The following is a 12,868-nucleotide window of genomic DNA, read 5'->3' as shown; positions in this document are numbered from 1 at the left end:
ACGAAGATAGTTGATAAACAAACATCTTATACTTTTCAAGATCATAATCGTCAGTTCAAAAGGTCAGTCAAACCTTTGGACATCGCACAAAATCACATAAATCACATGGTTTCAAGCATAGTGACATTTTTTGGTGATGTTGTCGTGGTAGCCTGCTCGTTTGCATTTTGACCTTGATATATTGAGAAGATATTTTAAAATATAACGTACAGTTGATAACCAAATTTCATTCGGCGTATACGTTGTCAAAATAGACGGTCGGTTACTATAACCACCGAATAGACAACCGAGTGGGAGATGTTAACATAACGTTAACATCCGCATTATTATCACAAAGGAATCAAACCCAATATCAACTGTTTAGATGAGAAGTAGCGCTAGTTGTCGACTTTCATTTTACTCTGTGCTTATTTCATCATCGTGCACTATACCTTATAATTATAATCATCTCATGTCCTTGTATTCTTGCAATTAGCCTTAGGGCTTAAACTTGTAATAACGTTATCATTATTTATTCATTTATTCATAAAACTTCACAGACTGAAATCTGAGAAGTGTTGGCAACAAGATCGATGCATCCTTTATCATAACGCAAGAATGATACATGGAACTTACAGATGAGTGAAACAATTTCTGGAACCGGTTCACTTTTAGTTTACTAAAAGTATTGTATTGAATATGTAAACAAACAAGCAAACAGAAACCTGAAGCTTTTTTTCAAATTCATGTTTGAGGTTTACCAAAAGATCAACAGGGAGTAATGATAACTGCTGGTTATGACAAAATGGATACAAAATGGAGAGGTCTCATTGGTTAACGTCCATCAGCTATATGAGGATGATGATTTATTTCATTACTTGTTCCTGAGAGTCCTCCGCAAGATCTTTCCACTAGCAGACTTTGGAATTTCCTTCACGAATTCAACTCCACCCCGCAACTTCTTGAATGGTGCCACTTTACCTGAAATAAGTTATCAACAAAGGAAAACGTTATGTCGATGCGTCAAAATAATTCGTCATTGGTTCATACCAATAAGCTTTTGCACAGTTTCGAGAATAAAGATCACAGCGCCCAGGTATCTTTTATGGTAGTGGGGGTGAAACGTATTTTAATTAACGCCTACATTTTGCACTTATATGCAGTACTTACAAAAAATGTGTAGGCTACAAATAGATGATTTTATACTAGCTATCTTAAGATTGTATCAAAGATGTCGCAAACTTGTCGTATAAACGTGTGTGACATGGTCCTAACAGCACCTACACTATCCGTCTGTACAATAGGCAAAGGCAGACTGTGTCAAAGTGTTCTTGTGTTTGATGGTTATAGTCTTCACCCATATGCATATATCTGGGAATATAATATTACTAGTATTTGATTTGTAAGGTCAACGCAATTCAGGAGTACATTTATATTATGTGTATATCTGCAATGTTGATCTAAACGAATAAAGATTTGAAAGGTTTGAAGCACCTGCCACATAGTCTACAATCTCCTTCTCCGTGACGCCATCTGTCTTCTTGACGACGAACGCCTTGGGCACTTCCCCCGCTCGCTCGTCCGGCACGCCGATAACCGCCACGTCCTGAACCCCGGGATGCCCCAGCAGAACGGCCTCTAAATCCGCAGGTGCGACCTGGAATATAAAAAAGGGCCTCATTGACAGCTTTCATCATCATCATCATCATCATCATCATCGTCGTCGTCGTCATCGTCGTCGTCGTCGTCGTCGTCGTCGTCGTCGTCGTCGTCGTCGTCGTCGTCATCATCATCATCACCATCATCATCATCATCATCTTCATCGCCACTTTCATCTGTTGACGATGCATACCACCACAGCTTTCCACGCTCTTCTGTTCAGAGCCTGTCTTCTCACTCACTCCCAAGTGAAGCCCAGTTTCTCCAGGTCTCTCATGACTTATTTCTCCCATGCCATTTGTTCACCTACCCTCCTTTTTGTCCCTTCTGGTACCCAGTTACCACAGCTTTAAATCAGGAAAAAACTTACGTGCAGTACAATTTTAGTTGCCTTTTCCAGTGTGGGGTGGTGTAACATGCATTGATTTTTGCATCAGAAAAAGAAGCAGACGAATAAAAAACAATACCTGCAGCCCTTTATACTTGATCAGCTCTTTGAGACGATCTACGATGAAGAAGTATCCCTTGTCGTCATAATGTCCGATGTCACCTACAAAATAACGTATTGTTAGAACAGGTTGATGTGATACGTGAGCAGAATGACGGACTATACTTTCTTTTATGTAAAATGCCGTTTAACCCTATCCAGACTGGGGGGGGGGGGCTAAAAGTGCCCGCGGCAACTTTGACATCGTATTACTGCCAAACGATGTATGCTACGACTACCAAACTTGGTGACTTTTCCTAAATTTTTTTTGGGAACAATTTTAGACTAATGGTTAAAGTTTATCATTTTTCATGTTGCCATGGCAACGGGTTTCTGACAGGCATTTTATGCAAAAATCATTAATTTTTTTAAAACAATGATATTTCTCAGGTTTTCTTGCACAACTACACTAGTTTTCCTACATGTATAACATTATATGTAATTAGATGTAACTTTCCTGATTTAATATTCATAATTTATGCTAATTTGATGACGTAATCAGTCAAAATCCAAGATGGCGGACTATATCACTATTTCAGGTATCAGCAGGCTTTTTTGCCTTTAAAATCGTCAAAACCGGACATTTTCTTTATCAGAAACATTTAGATTAACGTTTCTAGTCTATTTTCAGTGTCCTTTGGGGTCATAAATGGAAAAAAATGATTTTAAAAAATTTGAAAATGACCGATCCAAGATGGCGGATCCCAAGGGATCGCTAACAACACATGACGTCACTCTATGGCGTCATTTTGACGTCAACGTACTTACCATTGACGTTGTATGCCTTGCATACCTTAAAATGAATAATACAAACCGTTTTGTTTAATACCTTTAGATATTACGGGAATTCCCCATCTAGCCAATAAAATCACATCGATGACGTCATAATTGCGTCATATTACGTCATAACGTCACCAAAATTACAGGAATCATAAAACTTGACGTGAATATCACTCCCTGCAAATTTGATGATGATACATCATACCGTTCGGAAATTATGAGGGGGGGGGGCGAATCAGCCCCCCCCCCCCCCAGTCCCAGATATACCAAAAAAGCCCAGTCTGGATAGGGTTAAAGTACTCCATTTTCAATATTTTGGATAGCGATCTTACAAATGTAATACAGGGAATTTCACAATTTGGCGACCATTTAAGTTTAGGGCACATACGTCGTAGGATTTTCACACATGCTATCATGGTAAAAGCAACAACCACCGACAAGGATCTAAGATGACATATTTTGTACCAAGGCAGCTTAATTCTGTACGACACATGAACAACTATCTCTACAATGCACTTAATTTGGGATCTTACGAAGATCGTAAAACGAACGCGACCAGGCTCTAACTGACTAGCCTGTACCAGGCTCCACATGTCGGTAGAAAAATAGTAGAAAGTTGCCAAAGAGACATGCCAGAGGAGTTGGTCCGCCAAGGAAGTTACAATTTGCGACCTCTAGATGTTATCCGTCTTTTGGGCCAATTCCTACTATCTTTCCACCGATCTAGTTGAGGCTTCTAACTGATAACTGTATTGTTTTATCCCTCGGATTGGACGTTATAATAATAACATTAATAACAATAACAATGATAATGGTTTATTCGATTCAAACAATCAAACAGCAAAATACCACATGGCAGCCAGAGGCTGAATTGCGTGGGATTTCATTACAACATTCATATTAAGATATTAAGATATACTGTAACGTCTATGCATAGTCAGACGCCTTACGTTAAATAGAAGTCCCGTGTTTGAGGAAAGCCGCACCTCGTGCACAAAAGAACCCACCACACTTATCGAAAAGAGTAGGGGTCCTTCCCGGTGTGAGTGGATCATATAAATCTGTCCTGATATGCAGCTTGTACTCTTCAGTACAAGCCTGGCGTGCTACGCCTTGAGGCGGTTTACAAAGAAACAAACAAAACTAACCTGTTGATGAAGGATAGACATCCAGGTAATAAGATACGCCAAAAATAACTACTCAAGCAACTGGATAAGATTTTGAAACAGTCAGACGTTTCAGACAGCATCCGCTATCTTTCGTCAGTGACTAAAGAAGGATCTGGTAGAACTGGGTTTTATACCATGTACCAAAACTCTGAATAGATAGAGTTCTAGAGTTCTAGTTTCAGAGTTTTGGTATATAAAACCCACTTCTACCAGATTCTACTTTAGTCACTGACGAAAGACAGTGGATGCTGTCTGAAACGTCTGACTGTTTCAAAATCTTATCCAGCTGCTTGATTAGTTATTTTTGGCGTAAACTGACCTGTATGGAACCAACCGTCGCCATCAATGCACCCGGCCGTGGCCTCAGGGTTGTTCAGGTAACCCTTCATGACCTGCGGTCCGCGGACCCAGATTTCCCCGTCTTCTCCCTCACCAAGAGCTTCTCCAGTCTCTGTATGGATCACCTGTTGAAAGGAGAGGGATTATCATAATTTTGTGTGGTCGTGTGGCACAACGGCAGAGCATTCGAGGTCCCGAGTTCGAATCCTGTAATGTCACCGATCTTGTGCCCTTAGGAAAGGCACTTTACACGACTTTCCTCACTCCAACCTGCGTAAATGGGTACCTGTCTTCGGTTGGTGAAAGTCGTATTGAGGTCAGTGGTGGCGCCGAATGGCAGCCGTCCAGACCCTTGCGACAGTTCCACAAAATGCAAGTGTGGATAAGATATCATATATATGTTGTGTATTGTGTGAACCCTGTAATACCCTGCATCAATTCAGTGCTAGAAAGGCTGCCATTGCGGGTAACTCTGACCAATAAAAACCATTATAAAAAAAATATATAGTAATAAGCCGTTTCACAGGTCCTAGTGCGTATGCGTAGCTAAAGAGCAAAGTTCAAGGTACGAATTTGTAAACAGTTCACTGTCTAAACATGTTTGCAAAGTCTTGACTGGAATGTTTGTTTACTTCTGGAGACCTTCTCTGACCGTAGTAGAATAAGGGGCATGATATGAGATGGATTTCAATGTTATGACAAAAAGTAAAAAGTACGAACGTATCTAATGTCCTTACCTTAATCTCCGTGTTTGGTATGATGACACCGATTGACCCAGGTACGAACTCATCTTCCAAACAGAGGTGAGTTACAGGGCTAGTCTCTGTTAGTCCGTATCCTATCAGAAAAAAAAAACACACGAAGAAGTCATTACGACTTCGATGCTCAATGTAACGTACACATATGGAATATGACTAGAAATCACGAAACATTCCTCTTATGAACATGTATCTTTCATTCCTAAATTTAGACACGTCAAAACGATTGGATTGGTAAAAATCAAGTGGTAATTCTTTTATTCTAATATTCTATAAACACGCGCAGGTACACGTGGGCGCTAATCACTGAATATCTAAAGAAAATCGAAATGACATTTCGCGCATTACCTTGTCTGAGAGAATGAGGTTTCAGTTTGTCCTTTAGGGCCATGGTCAAGTTCATCCCCATCGGTGCAGCAGCGCACATGAGGTCCTTCACGTGGGACAAGTCGTACTGGTCCACCATCGGGTGCTTCGACAGAAACAGAGCAATCGGAGGCACCATCATCACTCTGTTCACCTGTGTGTTGGGCAAAAAAAGAGATTCTTGACGAAGCAGAAAAAATCATCTCTGTTGGTATGGGGAGATGGTTAAACATCAGATTTTGACCCGATTAATTTAGTCCAGTCCTCTCGTTTTCTTTGGGATAAGATGTACTGTAAGTCTGTCACATTAAATGAAGTTTTATATTCAATACTTAGACTCTAATTCGATGTCTCTACCGGACAAAACTTTGGCCAGTGGAGTTACCATATGGTTTCGTTGACCAGGCGCAATTCATGTTCTTTCCTGCGAACCGACTCCCTTAGCAAACTATTCCCTATTTTGCTGCACTCTACGATTCATCCCCTCCGTAGAAAAGCCTGCAGGGGTCTATGAAATGGATTACGGTTGACGTAATCCCCGTTGTTAGTGATATAAAAGTAAAGAAGATAAGTTATATGCTCACGTATATGTGTGTCAATTTGAAAAGGAACGTCGTCATTGTTTCGATAATATGTAAAAGAAAATCATGAAGATCCATCAAAGTTTTCTTGAGTTATGCTCTTGACATACATGCAGACCTACTCTACAGCTGGTGTAACCGATAATATAACCTTCTTGGCGAAGGTAAAAAAGCACTACTAACCTTATAGTCCTGAATAATGCGCAGGTAGAGTTCCGGCTCAAACCGTGGAATGGTGACGATCTTGACGCCCTGACGCAAAGAGCTGGACAATACTGCAACCATGCCGTAGATGTGGAAGAACGGCAACTGTGCGATCAAGCAGTCTTCCTGCCGGTCAAATTCTAGCATTCCCTCGAGTCTGTGATAAAAGAAGAAGAATAAGAAGTTTATTGTATGACAATTGTAACTGGTAAAATGTATCGCAACTTACATACCTGGCAGTTGAACTGGCAGTATTCCTAAAATCTACCATTTCATAGAACTTAATTTTTTTATTGAATAATAGCATAGACGATGTATCCAATGCTAACGCATAGTTCAAACTCTACTACTGGATAAATTACGGATACTAATTCCTGGATGTCTTACCTTTCATCAACGGATCTATCCAATAATATGCTGACGCTCTACAACAGTATGTTGATAGTAGTATGCACTAGGACATCAATAAAGCATATTTTTTGTGAAAATTCCATGTACCAGGATAATGAAAAGTGGAAAGCATTAGGTACTAGGAAACCTACATGGCAGACTCCAGAGTAAAGTTGTAAGTACCGGTAAACCTATACGCCAAACACTAGCAGTTGCTGCTGAACGCCCTTGCATGATATGAGATATATGGCCTTTAACTTAAGATAAGGTGAGCGAATATACATCAAAGCTATAGATCTAAGTAACTCTTAAATCATACATGATTTGTCTGAGATTCGCGACGATGTTGTTGTTGGTGAGAACGACCCCTTTCGGCAGGCCTGTAGTTCCGCTGGAGTACGGCAGCACTGCCACGTCTTCTTTCACGTCCACCGAGACGTTTTCCGGAAAGGCCGAGCCGTCGTCTTTAAGGAGTTCGGAGAAGGACCGGCAGCCTGGCACGTCACCTCCGATAACGAAGATTTCCTGAATGATAAGAAAGTTAAAATTGAAATTTATATTGGCATAATATATAACAATTGTTTTCTTTAATTGTATTCCGAAAGATGTTATTCTTTTCGATTTTGAATTAATTCGTCGGCTAGTTTTTCTCAGGGATTGAGGTTTCAGTTTTTCTCTCAGGGCCATGGTCAAGTTCATCCCCATCGGTGCAGCAGCGCACACTAGGTCATTCACATGGGGCAGGTCATACTGGTCCACCATCGGGTGCTTCGACAGAAACAGAGCATCATCACCCTGGATCAATGGATCTAGTTTTCTTTAATTGTATTCCGAAAGATGTTATTCTTTTCAATTTTGAATCAATTCGTCGGCTACAATTATTTTGTAATTCTATGCACCTTAGCCTGACAAAATCGCGCTCCTTAGCGGCAGGCCCTTGTATCCGCCGCCCCCTAGTGGGGACCATTAACCTTTGCGCGTGTAAACACAGGCTATATGCACCTTAGATCATTCTGTAGATATATTACAGTTCATCAGATCTAGATCAGTAACAGATCTAGAGCAGTCACATCGCACACTGTCCCAAGACTCTGATGCCGTATATTAGAGACTAGACTGTGTCGAAACCAACATCTGACAGAGAAATCAATTTCCATTTACTAACAAGACAGGCGAATTTTTCACTACACATACACGACGTTTGACAGAAATTTTCCAGCTGACCCTTACGATCGGCCAAATGCAGGTTATCATTTCAGGATTGAACATTCTATCTAACAATCACACAAGCCATTACCTTAATATGTGCATGCATCTAATACTCACTTTAACGTTTGGACAGTTGCGTTTGGCTGCTGTAACAGTCTCCGCCACCTCTGCTACAGTAATGACGTATTGGGCATTGGAATGTTGTAACTGGAATGCCAGCTCGTCTGCCGGGAGTTTAAAAGATAATATATAAATATATCAATAAACGAATTGAATAAAAAAATGCTTTTGTTTTTATTATTTTTCTAATGTCTGTTAAAATACGTTTTACCGGATAACGGAGAGCATGATGGGGGTTGACTTCTTTGCAGAAGGAGTAAAACGAGTGAGTGAGTGAGTGAGTGAGTGAGTGAGTGAGTGAGTGAGTGCGTGCGTGCGTGCGTGAGTGCGTGAGTGAGTGAGTGAGTGAGTGAGTGAGTGCGTGAGTGCGTGCGTGAGTGCGTGCGTGCGTGCGTGAGTGCGTGAGTGCGTGAGTGAGTCAGTGAGTGAGTGCGTGCGTGAGTGAGTGAGTGAGTGAGTGAGTGAGTCAGTCAGTCAGTCAGTCAGTCCGTCCGTCCGTCCGTCCGTGAGTGAGTCGGTCAGTCGGTGAAGTGTTTTAATCGATAATATGTTTGTATAGACGAAAATCATTACTGAATCTCGCCAATTACCAAATATAATACAAAATGCAAAACCTGCTGTGTATAATGGATTTGCTGTCGTCACAACACCGCCCACTGACGCTGCCCCGAAAAACGCTATGGCGTATTCTGGCACGTTCGGACTGAAGACAGCCAACACGTCATGCTGTTTGTATCCCATCCGCATGAGCGCGCTGCCGAAGCGTCGGATCAAGTCTTGCAGTTGGCGATAAGTGTATGACTCCCCGGTGACCCCGTTTATCTAAAACAGAGCGTGCGCATGAATAGGAATTCTGTGTTTGTTTAGTCCTATCGTCTATTTGTTTTGCCAGGTAACAAACTGTCTTATCTATCGCTATGGTATCTTGCGCAATCCGTACAATCTCACACCGCGGTCGTCTGAATACTAAACCTTTATGGCATTTCCTATAATTCTTCGTTACCGGGTGGTCCTAGGTTGACGGTAGGGTCATGCAGCCGGGTGTATGGACCGTAAAATAAAGCGAATTCGACATTATCCCATCAAGTTTCACACAAAACTATTACATAACGAACATCACTGGAAAACAATACAAAGGTGTGTCGACCGATATGGGTCTATATAGACATACTCGGGAAAACACCTCGAAATCTAGTTCTACTTTCTTTGGGTGTATAATAATCTCCAAGAAAATCTATAGGTTGCGAAGACCGTAATAAAAACTTCTGCCAGTTGGTACGGCCTTTGCAACCTATAGATCTCCTTGGAGATTAGGTGTATATAGGCATAAACTAATTGGGATTTTTTTCGAAGTCTAATTAGAAATTATTCTAGCACACAGCAAAAGTGCGGTTAATATCTGGGAATAAATACATACGTGTACATTCCCGGAATAGATGTAAGTTATACAGTAATGTGCACGTATTATGACAGGTTAGATGCTTACGATCGCGACGTCGTTCCCATAGTCACCAAAGTGCTGTGTGACGTACTGGGTCAAGGTCTCGTTCCCAGGAATGTTGACGTCAGGAAACCTGCTCTTCTGTATGCCAGTATTTTCCACGCTTGAGAAACTTCGGGACCTCAAGAAAAGGAAAACAAAAATGATAAGACTTGTCAATCGAAGCATGTGGGGAGGGGTATTACTTTTCATAAATTCTGCTTGAAGATGCTTATCCAGTTTAACTTTTGTTTTGTTTTTCATACTTCTTGTCCTTTTTGCCGTTTGCTCGAGCGTGCATAAATGACATTTTCCAGTTGAGTTCGACCTCAAGGCCGGGAGTTTCAAAATGGCGGTTGTACTTCGATTGCAAAAGCTGCAACTGATATGTTTTGGTAGAGAACCATAACAGTGTGAGTGAAGGCCACGTTTTGTTTACTTTGATATATGATACTGCCTATGGGAGTTTTACCAATGTTTGGTAGCATTGATACGGCGCTTATAGCTTGAAGAACGATTTGGGAACTAGTATTTCAAAAGGGGCAGCTCCACCCGCTTTCTACCCCCCTATAAACATCTCATTGTCTCATGCCTGAATTACTCCGCGTGTAGCCAAAATAGTGCGGACTTAAAAAATAATTGGGCCCAAAAGGCATGTGTTTCAGTCGATCATAAATTACCTTCGATCGATCCCACCTGATGCCTGATATACAAAGCATTTGAGATGGAAGCTCGTTCATGTCTGACAGGATGAGGCAGGAAAGTTTTGGCATCCAAGCGATTGTCGGACGTACACGCCTTTTAGACCTGAGTACTACGGTCGGGCTCTATCGGCACCAGAGAGCTTCTTGCAGCTGGCAGATAATTTCAGATTTTAATGCCATTAAATATCGCTTCCTCGGGTTATATTTTGGTGACAGTTTTTTCATTGTCTAAAGAACGTGTGTGCTTGCAATAGAAAGTAAAACATCTCCGGAAACTTGTATTTTTATTGGAATTACGGCAATAAAAGGTTCGTGTTTTAACGTTATTTCCCATGGGACGGCCTAATTGCTGACCTTATGTTGACCCCATTTTCTTAAGGGGTGTGCTCTAGGTAAACAGATCACGAGATAATCACACTAGTGTAGATGAGGCCATTTTAGCACCACAAAAAAGTAACCTGACCACCCTAACTTGTAGCTCCTACATATAAAGAAGCTACGAAAACAATAAAGAGTACTACGAACCATGCGGTAGCTTCATGCTTGGCACCAACTTTACGCAGTGAACCTCGATGACAGTGAACAAATGTCCTTGAGCTGCATGAAGTTGTGTCCAAGACCCGAGCTGCCACACTGCTTCTCAAGACTTGAAGACGACGAACACATGACGTGGTAGCCCTCCAATGTCTCAAGAATAAAGGTTGCATTCTTCAAGACACAAATAGCTTCACAACTGGCCTGAAAGTATAGCTATACTAATCGTCTCTAACGCCTGACACGCCTTCTGTCTGTACGTGCTGGTATGCAGACGCGTGTGTTCGCAGGAAACAAAAGACGGCAGGTCAAACAAACAAAACAACTACCCTGCAGCTGTCCAAGGAATGTGACATGTGATATTTCACTTCCGGGTCAGTTGAGTCCATAGCAATGTTTTTGGTCATTACAGGTTTGCGTAGCAAAACCTTTGTTGACTCCATTGGCTTGTGTGGTGGCCGCCATCTTGAATTGTGACGTCACAGGGTCACCATATTGGATAGGACCATTTTATTGGGAGGTGTGTTTTTTTGGGTCGCTACTGTTGGGTGTGACCATTTTGAGGGAGGGGTTTTTTCTTGCTAGTGTCCAAGAAACAGATGTTCTAAGGAGAAATCATAGCATCTTAGCGTTCTCTCTTCTTTTTTTTAAATCAACACACAACTACATTTTTGTGTCACACATTCAACTCAAATGAAAAGAAAATTCATTACCAATTCATATTTATAAAAAGACTCCGTAATCGTTAGATCAAACAAAGCAAACCTTAAACCCGCTCGGGAAATGCTCGGCAAACCCTCCCGGTCCCAGCCCTGATCTTTTGAACGGAGATTTTGGCTTCTGAGGGCGTCACTGACAGTTGCTCATAATAATTAATGAGCTAGCCTTATTTGGCACAAACAGTCATTAGTTGCTCATGTATAATTAAGTAGCTATGTAAGACGTAAGCTGATTGGCTGGTAGCTTCCCAACGTCCTTTGCGGCTTTGCTCGAGATGAGCTTTAGCAAACCCTCTGATTGGCTGAAAGCTGTTTGGTGGTGACGTCACCAAAAGCGTGTTCAGGGGCTTGGAAGGGCAGGGCCGCTATGGGAGGTAAAGAACATATCGGGTCTGCTGGGAGGATGTGATATAGGCTAGCTATATTAGCCGCCAAAGCTGGTTCCCGGGGCCGAGCAAGACTGGGCCCCAAATGCCAGACAGTTCGATCCGCAACCCTCCTTTCCTGTTGAGACGTTGTTTCATGTTATTTATGTTATTTATTTGATTTTATTGGCTAACACTGTCGCATTACTTAAAATCTCAAAGATACACAACAGATTTTGATCAAATGAGTGTCTGATTGATATCAAAGTCTGCCAAAACTACTGCTGCCAGTGGCAATCGTACATTTTGTAACGACGTCAAAATGACGATACATATTTAAGCTATGAGCCGGGATCCGACATCTCGGATCTGCAATCTTGAATCTTTGCACACTGATATCTGACATACATCAATACTATACTTATTGGCCGTTCGTACTGGTCTATCAGCAAATTTAGACACTTTTTAAATTTTCGTAAAACAAAAACAGAACGAAAACTTATATCACTTGGCAGTTCAGACATTTCTTTAGACAATTCAGACGACGTCAGAGGTGCACGGGTTCCAGTCAGCGGCGACTCTTGTAGCGAACACCATGGATGGCGATGAGACCGTACAGGCTTCCTCGTAGACAGCTCTGTCCATTGCAAGCGTCCGTACCATTCACAGCTAGATTGCTCACCCGGAATGCACTGTTTTATAAGCCCAAGTAGGCAAGGAATTTCCTGTCTCGTTCCACGCCCACGATATTAGTCTGGGTGTTGCGTCGCTAAGTCCAACCGGATTACCTTTGCGAAGTCAAGCATTTGCATACAGAAGTTTTACAAAGTAGTTCGGTGTTTGTAAACGTCCCTTAGAGGGCTGTTGGTGTTTGAATACTTTCTTTTGAACCACGCGTTGTTGTGTTTTTGTAGTAAAAGGATGATTTTTAGATGCATACTTATGTGCATTGATTCAAACAAGACGGCATTTTCTCGTGAACGTCCCTTGACACACGAAGACCACTTAAATTCAGTTTACTAACC

The 12,868-nt window shown here is 41.6% G+C and overlaps 1 protein-coding gene across 1 annotated transcript; it reads right to left on the bottom strand.

Moving 5' to 3' along the window:
- Positions 1–9: 9 nt before the first annotated feature.
- On the bottom strand, positions 10–11,092 carry LOC136429490 (uncharacterized). Its single transcript, XM_066419324.1, has 12 exons — positions 10,751–11,092; positions 9,528–9,663; positions 8,656–8,863; positions 8,039–8,145; positions 7,032–7,237; positions 6,302–6,479; positions 5,520–5,691; positions 5,151–5,251; positions 4,394–4,538; positions 2,106–2,188; positions 1,474–1,636; positions 10–960 (listed from the first exon to the last, which is right to left on the bottom strand). The coding sequence occupies exons 1-12, from the start codon at positions 10,930–10,932 to the stop codon at positions 854–856; spliced, it is 1,788 nt and encodes a 595-aa protein (XP_066275421.1). The 5' UTR covers positions 10,933–11,092; the 3' UTR covers positions 10–853.
- Positions 11,093–12,868: the final 1,776 nt, after the last annotated feature.

This window comes from Branchiostoma lanceolatum, chromosome 1 (assembly GCF_035083965.1).
Source record: "Branchiostoma lanceolatum isolate klBraLanc5 chromosome 1, klBraLanc5.hap2, whole genome shotgun sequence".
In the NCBI taxonomy this organism is placed as follows: Eukaryota; Metazoa; Chordata; class Leptocardii; order Amphioxiformes; family Branchiostomatidae; genus Branchiostoma; species Branchiostoma lanceolatum.
The sequence above is the reverse complement of the archived record's forward strand: the minus strand, read 5'-3'. Positions and strand labels throughout refer to the sequence as shown.